At 40.1% G+C, this 15,599-nt stretch overlaps 1 protein-coding gene across 2 annotated transcripts in view; it reads right to left on the reverse strand.

The window, feature by feature from the left end:
• Nucleotides 1-15,599, reverse strand: part of PLPPR5 (phospholipid phosphatase related 5) — a 447,842-nt gene that overhangs the window by 162,494 nt on the left and 269,749 nt on the right. The window contains exon 4 of one of the 2 annotated variants that reach the window (XM_072644088.1): nt 13,721-13,909. In XM_072644088.1, coding sequence (XP_072500189.1) covers nt 13,721-13,909 — 189 coding nt within the window. Of the gene's footprint in view, nt 1-13,720; nt 14,243-15,599 lie in introns of those variants that run through there. The other variant, XM_072644089.1, reaches the window with a different exon arrangement.

A 15,599-nucleotide genomic window follows, 5' to 3' on the forward strand; every position in this document is an offset into this window, starting at 1 on the left:
ACAATTCAAATATGGCAGAGTCACAATTAGAATTACAGAAAACCTAGCAGTGGCTACCCTAAAAGACCACAGGTCCTGAAAAATAATATATTGAAGACCAAAAGATCTGAGGTTATGCCCAAAAATATTGTACCCAGCAAACTTAAGCATACTCTTGAAAAGAAAATAGACATTTAATGAATTGACAGACTTTCAGAATTTTATTGCAGAAAGACCAGAACTCCATAGACAATTTGACATACAAAATTCAAGAAAAATATTACCTTATATTATATAACAACAAAGACTAATTACAAGGGATTCAATAAGGACAAACTTTGTACTTTTTACACATGGAAATGTAAACTATACATCTAAGATTGTCATTAGTAACTGGGTAGTTCAAAAGAGTGAAGTGGAGCTGAATATGATGTGATTCTAAAAAATAAAGTGATGCGAGAAAAGGTAAAAAGAGTAATTATCTCATGCAAATGAGATGTGAGAAGAAGAACTGATACAGAAGAATTACAGGGGGGAGGAGGGTGGGTAATTCTGGAACTCTACTCTGATTTGGAATGGGTTAAAGAGGGAAAAAGGCATACACACATACATATACACACAGGTGTGTGTGTGTGTGTGTGTGTGTGTATAGGAATAAAAGTCTTCTAAATTCAGAAAGAAATAAGAGGACAAGGGGGTAGGGAGGGGATGAGAGGGATAGGGAACATGATAAGGGAGGCATAGAAAGGTGTGTACATTAATGGGAATTGGGATAAAGAGGGAACAACATATATAATTAGAAGGGTATAAAAATTTTCTAAATTCAGAAAGAAATAAGAGGGTAAGGGGATAGATAGGGTGGAGGGAGACAATAATTTAGGGATTCTTGGAGGTGACTAGGTCAAGGAATAGGAGGACAAGACTAGTGGGTAGAAATAAAGTTGAGGAGTGAAGAAGGATAAGAATAGGGTGAAGAGAATAGTGAGGAAAATAGGAAGGAGGAAAATGTACAAATAATTATAGTTTAGAATGTGAATGGGATGAATTTACTCATAAAATGGAAACTGATAGCAGATTAAAAATTTGAATTCAACAATAAGTTGATTTTAGGAAACTCTATAAAAATAAGAGATACACATAAACATAAAATAAAGACCAGGAATAGAATTTATTATGTAAAAAATCAGGGATGGTAATCATGATCTCAGACAAAGTAAAAGCTAAAATCAGATTTAATTAAAAGAGAAAAACAGGGAAACTACATTATATATCAGCCATATTAATAAATAGCTTTTGACCATATAAAATAACTAGAAAGCATTAAAAATATGAGAGTATATCTGCCAAGACAGACACAGGAACTATAAGAATATAAATACAAAAGAACTTTTATATAAGGTTAGATCTAAATAATTGAAGTCATATATTTATTGTGCATGAGTAGATAAAGCTAATATAACAAAATCAACAATTTTACTTAACTAATCTATTTATGTAATGCCATCCCAATTAAATTATTAAAAAATTATCTTACTGAGTCAGAAAAAAATAATAACAGGTTCATTTGGAAGAGCAGAGCAACAGGAACTCTAAGGAAGCCAGGAGAAAAAGATGTGAAGGAACTAGATTCGGTAGTATTAGACCTCAAACTGTATCATAAAGTGAGATGAGTATAGAAGTTTAAAATGGATAATTTTGATTATTGTAAATTAAAAATTTCCTGTATAAACAAAATCTATGTAGCCACAAATAGATGGAATACAGAAAAACTGTGACAGGAAAAAAAATCAGCTCTCATAGACAATCTTCCAGATAGAATATGATTTGGTCAGAATACTATTGTGGTGTAAGAAATGATGAGCTTGTGGATTTAGAAAAATATGCAAAACATGGACTTATGAAGAGAGATGTTATGCACCTACAGAGAAACAGATGATAAGTGGAAATAAGCATAATACAATCTCATGTATCTGTGTTTCAGTGTATATGTGTATATATGCGTGTTTATGGATATCCATGTATATGTATGTGTGTACCTACACTTAATTGTAGCCTCCTGGGGTGAAGGGGGAAGGAAGGCGAAAAAATAAAGTAAAAAGTGCATAGCAGAAGACAAAAGAAAACATACAAAGAAGCAAAGATGGACAATTTTGAAAATTATGTGTAATATTTGTTATATAGGTTTTCTTGAAATGGAAATATATTACTTTATGCTGAATCCTCTCTTATGTTGTGCTGTGTATGTGGCAATTTTTTTTCTTTTCTTATTTTTGCAATTAAGTTTAAAATACTTTCAAATATTTTTGAAATATTCAAAACCAATTTTCCCTTCTAGGACCAAACAGAACAAATCTTTTTTTCATCATGTTTGAATGTGGAAAGTGCAAAAAGATCAATTTAAGCTTGATGTCAGGAAAAGATTTCCTAACAATCAGAGTTGTTCCAAAATGAAAAGGACTGCCTTGAAAGGTGATGGATCCACCTAGAAAGTCTTCAAATACAAGCTGGATGACTGACTACTCAATAGGTATGTTATTATGATGAATTTTTTCACCTACAGATTGTACACAGTGTCACAGTGGTACTTCCACCTCTAAATTTTGGAATTCTTTGATTCTAAGACAACTCTAGGGTAGAACTTAAAACACTCAAATTTTTGAACCTGAGTAACTGGGAAAGTGTGAGTACCTCTCAACAAAGGGGACTGTCTGGCTATGAACAAGCTTCTGTTCCTCTCTGAGACTCAGTTTACTCATTTGTAAAATGGGAGCAATAATACTTGTCCTACATACTTCAGAGAGTTGTTGGCAGCTAGGTGCTGCAATGATGGAAAACCCAAGTTAGAAACTGATTCCAGACACTCTTTGACTGTGGGAAAGACACTTAGTCTCCCTTGGTCTCAGTTTCCTCCTTTATGAAATGGAGATAATAAGAGTCTACCTCACAGGATTATTGTGAGGATCAAATGAAATAATGTACGTAAAACACTTTTTAAACCTGATAGCATTATATAAATGCTAGTTATTATTAGTGTAAGCAAAGAGCATTTCATAAAACTTAGAAGTCTTTATAAATTGAAGCTATATTATCACCAAGATTCACTCCAGAAACTCATGGAAACCATCAACAAAGGCATGAAAGGATCTTTGTTACTGGTTAACATTGTCCCTTGTGCTCTTTTGTGTAGTGGAGTAACAAGGGCACTAGAGATGATGTTGTAGGAGCTGTCCTGATCCCTGTCCTCATCAAGATCCTAGTGTTGTGTCCTCCAAAAATCATTTTCAATTTATGTGTGTGTTTCCATTCTCATTCCCCTCCCATCTGTACTGAAGACTTTCCGTACTATGCTCTTCACCCTGACACCTCACTCAATCCCTGAAATTCAGTTTGGAAGTACCCTTCACTCTCTTCAGTTTCTCCCTCTGATTGGATGGCTCCTCCAAGAATCTCCATATAAGGAGGTCACCCAAAAAAGCCACGTCTTCATTCCTCTCCATGCTGAACTCTACACCATCTCTATTATGACCCTGCTGGTATCTTCCCCTCCCCACCTTTCAACTTTTTTTAAGTGGTGTCTTCCCCTGTTAAAATGTAAGCTTCTTGAGGCCAGAGGATACCTCTCTTTCTACTTGTACAGCCAAGGCTTAGTACAGTGCCTAGCATATAAAAAACTCTTCATAAATACTTGTTGACTGATTGACTGTTAATGTGTTGGGTCTCCCATTAGGATATAATTTCCTTGTGCCCTGACCATGGGATGGAACACATACTATGTGATTAATAAATGTTTGTTGAATTAGTGAATGAAGTCCTGAGTACAAATCCTGGCTTTGTCCCTTAACTTCTTTAGGCCTCAGTTTCCTTATTTGTAATATGAAGGATCTGGACTAGGTCATCTCTAATATCCTTTCTAGTTCTAACTCTATGAACACAGCCTTGAAAAATGCCTCTCATCATCTTTAATATTTATTTTGCAACACCATTCTGGTCTTTAGCCTTCTTGATATTTCTTCTTTGATACATTCTACTTGAGGGAGATCAAGAATACCATAGGGAAAGGAGCATTGACTTTGGAGTTATTAAAAAGATTGTGATGTAATTGAGTTATTCCTAAAAACAAAGGCAGAGTTCACTACTAAACAAAGGGACATAATGATCTAATTAACAAGCCTCATATTTAGAATCCCAGGACAAGAATTAAGGTCTGGAAGGTACCTTTGAGGTTATAAATAATGAATTGAGAGCTGAAAGAAGTCTTAGAAGTGATCTAGCCCAATTGTTTCTTTTAAGAGTTACAGAAATAGAGGCAGAAAATGGTTAAATGATTTGCTTAAGGTCACACTGGTAGTAAATGGCACAACCCAAAGTCCTCAAGAAATGGCATTTTTTCCACTGCACCATACCAATCTAGTCTAAGCTCATTTTGCAAATGAGAAAACTGAACCTTAGAAATAGTAATTAACTTGCTTTAAGGTACAGAAGCAATAAGTGGAAAAAAACAGGATTAATATGAAGAAATGAAAAAGTGTGACCTCATGGAAAAAGCTGGATTTAGAGACAGTGAACTTGGGTTCAAATGTTGGTGCTACCTTCCCTAGGTGAACTTGATTGGGCATCTAAGATACGTTCTGATTCAGTTATTCATTACTGAGGGAACTAGGTACAACTCGATGGACCAAGTATGGGACTTAGAGTCAGAGAGACCTGAGTTCAAATCCAGCTTCAGAAGCTAACTAGCTGTTTGACCTTGGGCAAGTTACTTAATGTCTCAGACTCAGTTTCATTATCTTTGAAATAGGGATAATCATACCACTTCCCTCCCAGGGTTATGACTCTGAACAAATCACCTAACCTCTCTCATACTCAATTTCCTCATCCGTAAAATGATGGTAGTAATAGCCAATTATAACCTATTCCCCAGAGTTGTGAGGAAAAAACTGAGATATAATATCTGAGAAGATATAATATCTGAAGAGATATAATATCTGAAAAGCCTCAGAGCACTCTACAAATGCTATTTTATTACTATTAATTTTCGGATCTTTGATTTATAAGTCCTCTGATTTTAAATCCAGCAGTCTTTCTCCTAGGACCATTTCAATCAATGAGCATTTATTAAATGCCTACTACACATAAGACACAATGCTAAGCATTGAGTTTATAGATAAAGATCAAAGAGTACTTGAATTCAGGAAACTTACATTCTGCCAAGAGGACTGTATGGGGCAATCAGAAACTTCTTCTAGGCCTATGTGTTCATCAATGGGCATTTTTTGAACTTTTAGTGGTGGAGAAGAAGAAGAAAGAGAGACCTCATCATTCTGGCAAGTCCAAGTAGCAATGAGGTATCATGGGAATTTCCCAGTCATTGCCTTAACTGAGAAATGATGCTCCAGATGCAAGATTCCTCATTGCCATTTTCTTCTCCCTGTAATGACACCTGTTCTCATGGAATTACATGAATAGGAGAAACATCAGCAGTTGCAATATCCTCCCAGTTCTCTAGTTCTGAGTAAGGAGGGGGTTTCCTGGATGGATGGGACATTAGAAGTGATGGAATAAGGGGCTTATCATCCAAAACTACCTTTACCCTGTATTAATTTACAAGTTCTAATTAAGTATAGAATTATTTTCCAACACTGTACAAGAGGTAAGGGAGGGAGGGAGGGAAAAAGAGAGAGCGAGAGAAGAGAGAGAGAGAAGACAGAGAGAGAGAAGAGAGAGAGATGTTTATAATTTGATCCTTATAACCACACTTTGAGGTAATTACATTTATTTATTGTTGTTATATTACTCATTTTTTAAAGTTAATTTGTTTGTTTTTAGTTTTCAACAATCACTTCCATAAGTCTTAAATTTTCTCCCCCTCCCTTTCCCTTCCCTTTCTCTCCCCTCTGTCCCCAAGATGGCATGCAATCTTATATGGGTTCTGCACATACATTCTTATTAAACTATTGTTGCCATTTTAGAGATGAGTAAATTGAAGCTGAGAAATATTAAGTGATTTGCTCTCAGTGTCACATCAAGTAAGTGTATGAAGAAGACATCTTCTGAAATATCAGTCCAGTGCACTATACCACATTGCCACAATAATGCCTGCTATATTCATTGCACTAAGTTAGATACTGAAGATACAAAGACCAAAAAATGGCCCAGTTCCTATACTCATAAAGCAAATAATCTACTGGTAAGACAGGTAGGTTAAACAAGAGAGTAAAAGAAATTGAGAAGAGAGGGATCACTTCTAGTTGAAGAATGTATCTTCATTAAATATCATGTGAAGAGCACAGAGATAAGTTGGATGATGGTTGCCAATAGTCACCAAGTGTGAATTTCTTGGAGCAGGAGACATTTCTCAATAGAATCTTGAAGTATTAAGAGGATTCTGAGATCACCAAGCTAAACTTATATCTAAATAAAATAATTTTCTCCATAGCAGAGCCTAATGTGAAGAATTCCACTGGTTCCTAAACCAGGACATTAAAAAGAATCACAGAGGGGGGCGGAGCCAAGATGGCAGAGTAGAAAGACACACATACACTAGCTCCGAACCCACAGCCCATAATATATCTGTAAAAAAGAACTCCCAACAAATTCTGGAGCAGCAGAAGCCACAGAACAATGGAGCAGACGAGATTTCTGTTCCAGAGAGCTCTGAAAACAGACACCAAAGGTCCGTCATGCTGCAGACCCGGAGCAGAGCCCAGCCCTGTCTTGGCCACTGGCCACCAAGAGGAGCAGATCTTAGCAGGCTTCAGGGACAGAATCTCCAGTGGCCGGCGCAGGTCCCTCCACACACAGGCCCCAAAGGTTGGTGAGAGGGTCTTCTCGGCTTGCCCAGAGGGGAGTGGGGTGCCCCCATAACTCAGGCCCTCTCGGGAGGCAGCAGCAGAGGCAGCAGCAGACTGGGGCTCCCCAAGCAGGCAGGAGCCTGGATCCATTGTTGAAGGTCTCTGCATAAACCCCTGGAGGGAACTGAGCCCGTGAGGTGGCCCTGCCCCCACTTGAGCACCTGAACTTAATCTCACACTGAATAGCAGCCCTGCCCCCGCAGAAGCCCTGAGGCTGGGAAGCAGCATTTGAATCTCAGACCCCAAACTCTGGCTGGGCGGATCTGGAAGCAAAGTGGGTGTGAAGAGAATATTCAGAAGTCAAGTCACTGGCTGGGAAAATGACCAGAAAAGGGAAAAAAACCAAGACTATAGAAGGTTACTTTCTTGGTGAACAGGTATTTCCTCCCTTCCTTTCTGATGAGGAAGAACAATGCTTACCATCAGGGAAAGAAACAGAAGTCAAGGCTTCTGTATCCCAGCCCAGCCAATGGGCTCAGGCCATGGAAGAGCTCAAAAAGGATTTTGAAAATCAAGTTAGAGAGGTGGAGGAAAAACTGGGAAGAGAAATGAGAGACATGCAAGTAAAGCATGAAAAGCAAGTAAACATCCTGCTAAAGGAGACCCAAAAAAATGCTGAAGAAAATAACACCTTGAAAAATAGGCTAACTTGATTGGCAAAAGAGGTTCAAAAAGCCAATGAGGAGAAGAATGCTTTCAAAAGCAGAATTAGCCAAATGGAAAAGGAGGTTCAAAAGCTCACTGAAGAAAATAGTTCTTTCAAAATTAGAATGGAACAGATGGAGGCCAATGACTTTATGAGAAACCACGAAATCACAAAACAAAACCAAAAGAATGAAAAAACGGAAGAGAATGTGAAATATCTCATTGGAAAAACAACTGACCTGGAGAATAGATCCAGGAGAGACAATTTAAAAATTATGGGCCTACCTGAAAGCCAGGATCAAAAAAAGAGCCTAGACATCATCTTTCATGAAATTATCAAGGAAAACTGCCCTGAGATTCTAGAACCAGAGGGCAAAATAAGTATTCAAGGAATTCACAGATCACCGCCTGAAAGAGATCCAAAAAAAGAAACTCCTAGGAACATTGTGGCCAAATTCCAGAGTTCCCAGGTCAAGGAGAAAATATTGCAAGTAGCTAGAAAGAAACAATTCAAGTATTGTGGAAATACAATCAGGATAACACAAGATCTAGCAGCTTCTACATTAAGGGATCGAAGGGCATGGAAAAGGATATTCCAGAAGTCAAAGGAACTAGGACTAAAACCAAGACTCACCTACCGAGCAAAACTGAGTATAATACTTCAGGGGAAAAATTGGTCTTTCAATGAAATAGAGGACTTTCAAGCATTCTTGATGAAAGACCAGAGCTGAAAAGAAAATTTGACTTTCAAACACAAGAATGAAGAGAAGCATGAAAAGGTAAACAGCAAAGAGATGTCATAAGGGACTTACTAAAGTTGAACTGTTTACATTCCTACATGGAAAGACAATATTTGTAACTCTTGAAACTTTTCAGTATCTGGGTACTGGGTGGGATTACACACATACACACATGCACATGCACACGCACACGTACACACACATAGAGACAGAGTGCACAGAGTGAATTGAAGAGGATGGGATCATATCTTTAAAAAATGAAATCAAGCAGTGAGAGAGAAATATATTGGGAGGAGAAAGGGAGAAATGGAATGGGGCAGGTTATCTCTCATAAAAGAGGCAAGCAAAAGACTTATTAGTGGAGGGATAAAGAGGGGAGGGGAGAGAAAACATGAAGTTTACTCTCATCACATTCCACTAAAGGAAGGAATAAAATGCACACTCATTTTGGTATGAAAACCTATCTTACAATACAGGAAAGTGGGGGATAAGGGGATAAGCAGGGTGGGGGGGATGATGGAAGGGAGGGCATGGGGAGGAGGGAGCAATTTGAGGTCAACACTCATGGGGAGGGACAGGATCAAAAGAGAGAATAGAAGTAATGGGGGACAGGATAAGATGGAGGGAAATATAGTTAGTCTTATACAACACGACTATTGTGGAAGTCATTTGCAAAACTACACAGATATGGCCTATATTGAATTGCTTGCCTTCCAAAGGGAAGGGGTGGGGAGGGAGGGAGGAAGAGAAGTTGGAACTCAAAGTTTTAGGAACAACTGTCGAGTACTGTTCTTGCTAATAGGAAATGAGAAATACAGGTAAAGGGGTATAGAAAGTTATTTGGCCCTACAGGACAAAAGAGAAGATGGAGACAAGGGCAGAGAGGGATGATAGAAGAGAGAGCAGACTGGTGATAGGGACAATTAGAATGCTTGGTGTTTTGGGGGGGAGGGGACAAAAGGGGAGAAAATGTGGAACCCAAAATTTTGTGAAAATGGATGTTAAAAGTTAAATAAAAAAAAATAAGAGAACCCCCCAAAAAATGAATCACAGAATCTGAAGGTTGGGAGAGACCTCAGAGACCACCTAGGCTAGCCCAAAGAACAATGCTTTGGAGCAACCCCAATTCCTAGGAAGCTCCTGTTTATGTCAGCTAAATCTTCCTCGATAAAACTCCTACCTATTGCTCCTAGTTCTGGCTTCTGGGGGTAAGCAAAACACAAGTAATTCCTCTTTCACCTGGAAGCACTTCATACACTTGAAGGCATAGTCCCTCTATGCCTTTTCTTTCCATTTTAAACACCCCCAGTTCTGTCAACTGGTCTTCATATAGTATCTTCTTGAGGTCTTTCACCATGTTGGTCACTGTTCCTTGGACACTCACTAGCTTAAAAATATTCTTAATAAAATATGCCCTCCAGAACTGAATTTAATATGAGAAGAAGTTTGATCAGAGCACAGGACACTCTGATTAACCATGGGTGATAAAGGTCATTTGATCAATCAGAATTAAACAGTACCTACGGTAGAGAAAGCATGGTCAAGAGCAGGGGTGTCAAACTCAGAAAGTGAGGCCTTCTTAACCATGCATAAGGCTCCCTGTTGGTCATTACTGACTTAGAAAACTATAATTAGATTTATCTATGTTTTACTGTTGTTTTTATTTATTTGGTTAAATATGTCCCAATTATATTTTAATCTCCTTTTGGTCACATTCAGGAGCATTGTGGGCCACATGTGGTCTGCAGTATTTGACAGGATGGGTATAGAGGATCAATGCTGGACTTTGAGTCAAATCCTTCTTCAGTCATTCATTATCTATGTGACCATGCACAAGTCACTTAAGCTCTCAGATCCTCAGTTTCCTCATCTGTAAAATGTGAATAATAATACATATAGTACCTATCACAGGATATTCCCAAAGTCTTAGGTATTCAAGTTTAAACCTGCACTGCAACTTTGGAAACACTGTATCCACATCTCCGTCTACATCATCATCATCATCATCATCAACCATAGATACACATAAATATACATACACATATATGTACATGTGCATGTACATATGCATGTATGTCTGAATATGTGTGTGTCTATGAAGTGTTTTACATATTTTAAAAAGTATTATACAGAGAATAAGAACTGGTTCTATGAGTTCATTTTTATAGGGAACTCCCAGAGGAGGAAAATTCCTCTAACAATCCAGGTCAGCTTCTCCTTTGTAATACAGAGTATAAATATCTCTGATTATTGATGCCCTTTTGCTGTGTCAAGTGATAAGGAGATCAAGCTAAATAGTAACTATTTTTACAGTATTTATAATGCAAAGGATGTAAGTAGCAAAATCTAAATTCCAAGTACAGTTAGGATTGATAAGAAATTTCTGATGACTTTCTCTTCCTATCTTTAAGAAGAAAGAAACAGCATTAAGAATCTGATCTGAAAGAAATTCACTATATTTAACACTGTGATTTCTATTTCTTAGAAGTACACAAAAATCCACTGTTGATAGTGAGGGTTAAGAAATCTTAGGATTCTAGAGCAAAGGCTAGGAGACTTTTTCCTAAAGATGCTTTATAACTACAGTCCAGGTGATAAAAGATACAGAGGACTGAGGGAACAAAGAGTCATTAATTTTCTGTTAGCTGGAGTATTAGAATCTCATATCCAGAACTTGCCTTCAAGATCATCCATTTATAGGTATACAACTTTACAGGTGAGAAAACTGAGGACTTAAAAGGTTAAATCTAATGTGTGTCACAGAGCTATTAAGTGGTACAGCTAGGACTCCAACTCTGATTTTCTGATTGCAAGTTGAAGACTTTTTTTTACTATACTACGCTATAAATAGAATTTTTAAAATGTGAATTGAATTTGTCACCATTTCATCAAAGTAATTGCTTAAAACCTACTTAGAGTCATTGACTTTTTATATTATTTAAAGAATAATAATAAAAAAAAAAAAGAAACAAAACTTAGAATTCTTTCCTCCCTCCCAAGTCTGTAGAGGGCATAGTTCCTCAATGAAGACTGGGGGCATAAGCGAGTACAATAACTTAGTCTGGATTCCTCCTTCACCTTCACAGTCCAGTCTTTCCCCTACTATTCCTTTCTTCTCTTCAGAACTACTCACATCTCTCTTTCCCTACCCCACCCCACTACCACTCTTCAAAGAGATGCAAATAAGATGCAAAATTATATATAGTGTCTCATCATGCTTCACTATCCATCTTCTTGTCTGTTTTTAAGAGAGTGCCCCTTGCAAAGACAAGAACAACCTAGTACTCTGATCCAAAAATGATACTCATTTTTATTAATCATAACCTCTAATTATGGATAAATTCCTGGGGCCTGGAAAGTACTTCGCACACATACTGAACAGACATTACCCAGCATTATGTCAATATCCAAGCTAGTGACCTGGAAGCAACAACTTGTTTTTTTTGTTTTTTTTTTTTTCATTTTAATCCCCCTAAAAAATCACTGAACTATTCAGCTCACTGGAAAATATAAGCCTGAGAAAGAGAAGCTTTTAAAACAATCATACAAAGAGGACCAAAAGTTCCAAAGTAACAGAATGATTTTCCCATCCTAAAATCAAAAACAGGCTGAATTTGGAATCCGACACATTCCAGCAAATTGGCAATATGATAATAAAGGTTTCGAGTGGAAGGTATAATAGATTGTGAATCATTGTGCTAGAACTGAATGTGAAGTCATAATCAGGACAACATACTTGGTGAAAAAAAAAGTTATTTTCAAGGCATATTTCCCTCAATTTTTTTTTGGTTAATTCCTTATCATAAAGGGATACCTTCTTCTTCCTAACTTATATATATACATATATATACTTACATATATGTATATATACACACATACACACACATGTATAAATATATAAAATTGTGGACTTTCACACTATTTTGCATTCTAATAATTTGTGCATATGTTATATTCTTCCCCCACCTCTCCTGGAAGGCTACTTCAAAGTCATATTGATCCTACTATCCCATCTCCACCCAACAGAGTGCCATAGTAGATACTCAACAATTACTTGCTGAACCAGAAACTTCTGTTTCAAAACCCTTTTTTATTATTTTGAATTTATTAATTCATAGCATTTACAGCAAAATAAAAACATATGTAAACCTTGGAGTCGTGTTGGTACATATTAATTGCAGAGAACAGAAGTTCTTATCATTTGATATTACAATGTGCACATTCACAGATTCTCATGAAAGAACAAGAGGAAGGCCTCTAGTGCCCTGGGTAGTGGCTTTGTGAAGGGCTTATGGGAAAGCATGGACAAGAATGACACAGGATGACAGGTGGGGAGGGGTTTCAATCAACATTGGTACAGGGAGCTCAGCTCAAATAAAATTAGGATTCAGCCAAGTTCAGCATTTGCATATTCAACTCTTTGACATTTGATGAAAGGCATAGGAGTGGAAATGCCTGCATGATGTGCAAGATTTTTCTAAAGAAAATAATTAATAATAGCTACTGTTGGAGTTGCCAACTTTATGTATAATAATGTATTTATTTTAAATATAAAAGTAGCAGTGAATATACATGCATATTTAGATGTACATATGCACACATTCTATTTATATAGAACATACAGGGGTCTAGAAATTAAAGTTGCTAACTGGAATTCTAAATAAAATTGTCCAAACTAACAAGAGTTAAGATGCTGGATAAAATAAAACTGCATAAATAGAAATCATGTGCTTTCTTGATTTCAAAACTGTTTCTCCTTCCCATCTTTCTTTTTTGTTTTTTCCAGACTAGGGATTTTTATGTCAAGGTTAGTCACTTTCTTCTCAAGACACTGATGGTCCCTTAGTTCCATGGATACTTTTTTTTAAAATTTTCAGTCATCACTCCAGCTATTCTGTTTAATATTGGGAAGGGCCATGTAAGACGGTCTAAGCGACTAGAATGGGAGAACCAGGAACGCTTTCCTCTCCTTCATGACCATCCCATTATCAGCCCCCTTCCCCCACCCCCCCCACACCTCCCCAGCGGCCACAAGAGCCAAGTACCCAGCATGTAGTAGCAAAACACTAACCTGGAGAGCGAAATAAAAACTCACAGTGAAGATTATTATTACCCCTATTCCATCCCTCTCCCCTCTTCCCTTCCCCTCTCCCCTGACTGTTTTCTACCCCCTACCCCTACCCACAAGGAGCCAACATCAGCAGCCATTGTGGGGGTCTGAAGAAGGGAAGACAGTCGACAGTTGACTGCCCAGCCGACTTTACTCCCCCAACTCGCACACATTCCCCAGTCCCCTCAAACAGTGTTCTCTGGGGAAGGGGTTTCCAACAAGTTGAAGAAACTTAGAAGGAGATGCTAGCACACATCTGGGCACCTGAGAGGGCTGCTGGGGTGATGAAGGTGAGGGGGGGGGAGAAGGAGGCAAGAAGCAGAGGAAAAGAGAACAAGAGTCAAGATAGAGAGTGGAGTGGGCAACCCCCAGCCAACTCCCGCCTCTCTGCTTACCACCAGGACGGGGACCCCAGCAGCCAGCGAGTAGAGGAGCACGGGCGGCACGGCGCTGCTGTCCTCCGGGCCCGGGTAGGGCTTGCGGTAGGCGTTGTCGTTGCAGAAGAAGCCCTGTACATTGACGGTGAACGTGTCCGTGTACTCGAAGTAATAAGCCAGCATCACCGTCCCTGCCATGATCACCATCTGGAAATAAAGCATGCTGCTGGTGAGAGCCGAGGAGAGCCGGGGCATGTACGCCTCCCCGGGCTGAGCCGGCGGACCCGGGAGCCCCCCGCCCCGGTGGCGGCAGCGGTGGCAGCACGCGGGCTCCGGGATGGCATCCACCGGGGGCAGGAGCGGCAGCAGCAAGGGGACTGATGGAGGTGGAGAAGGAGGAGACGATGATGGAGGAGGACGAGGAGGAGGAGGAGGAGGAGGAGGAGGAGGAGGAAGGAGGGGGGAGGAGGACGAGGAAGAGGAGGAGGAGGAGGAGGAGGAGGCTAGCTTGGGCAGCGCCGATGCCCTGGCTCCCGAGACTCTTCACTCCACGTCTGGGTAGAGCTGGAGAAGTAGGAGGAGGTGGCGGCCGTAGGGCAATCGTCGTGGATCCCGCCCCGAGGGAGCAGCGCTGGGGTAGGGGCTCAAGCTCAAGGGCGGGGAGTCCCGGGCCGGGGGCTGCAGCCTCCGCGGCAGCTGCGCCGCACTGGCACAAGACCATTCACCCTGGCTGGAGGAGGGGAGCGGCTCTCTCAGTCTAGGGTCAAGCCCCCCTGACCTTCTGGAGACAGTGGCTGCATTCGCGGCCGTAGCCCTGGCTGGGAGTAAAGGCGCGCGAACACCAGCCTGGGGAAAGGATGTGGAGGCGGGAGATGCTTGATCTAGGGGCACCAGGGGTGGGGGTGGGGGAGAAGGAGGGAGATGAGATGAAGGCAGGGTGGGTTGGGGGAGGCAGGATGCTTTTGGAATCCCCCCTTCCCGTGAAGGAGCAAGGGAGCTAAAGATAATCTAAAATTCACTATTAAAATGGTTGTCTCTGCACTGCTTTCGCGCTCCAGCCTCCCATGGAAAAGTGTTGCCCGAATCTCCAAGAGTTCTCTGCCAGCTGAGAGGGTTGGAGGAGAAATCTCACATCCACTCCCCAAGCTCGAGCTTCTTAGACCCTGCGAGGTCGCAGACAAGAGCAGAGGAGAGGAGAGGTTCCAGGGTGTGCCTCTGGGAACGACCACCCACCGCCCCTCAAAGCTTGCAGGATTAGGTCTGGGGCTTTCTTCAGCCCTCCACCGTCCTAGGGGGGTTGTACTCTTTAAATCGCTGAAATAATCCTTCAGTAGTCCTCGTCATCTGCCGCAGGATTGCTTAGCTTTCTGCTTGGTCTTCCTCCTCCTAGTTCTTCAACTGCTTGAGATATTTGGCATTGCAGATTTCTGGGACCCTGAGATGATGCCAGCCCCCAAGGAAGAGAAAAAACATTGAGAGTTTTATCATGCTAGCTCTTGAGTATCTGTCTTTGCCTGGAGTGTTAGAGCTAGCTGCGGGGAATTCCCAGGTCTTAAAATGTGAAAGAAGAGGAAAATCATCAAGGCTATAGCTGTCGCTATTTATAAAGATATGTATATATCTAGATATGCATGTCTGTATTAAATGTTATATTTATATGTTAAAGAAATAGACTTATTTTTTTTTTAAAGAGCTCTTTCCTAGTTATTAGTGGGTCCAAATTGGTTAGGATGAGGCAATGGTCTGAGGTCGGAATGGGCGGGGGGAGCTCCTCAGGGAGATCCTTCCCAGGAGTGGGTCCATCCCACCCACAGGACACTCCAGTGGGAACCAATGGTGGGCCCTCAGGAGTTATTCTGAGGCCCCAGTTCTTTTCACTGAAACACCCTTTCTTATT

This window comes from Notamacropus eugenii, chromosome 2 (assembly GCF_028372415.1).
Source record: "Notamacropus eugenii isolate mMacEug1 chromosome 2, mMacEug1.pri_v2, whole genome shotgun sequence".
In the NCBI taxonomy this organism is placed as follows: domain Eukaryota; kingdom Metazoa; phylum Chordata; class Mammalia; order Diprotodontia; family Macropodidae; genus Notamacropus; species Notamacropus eugenii.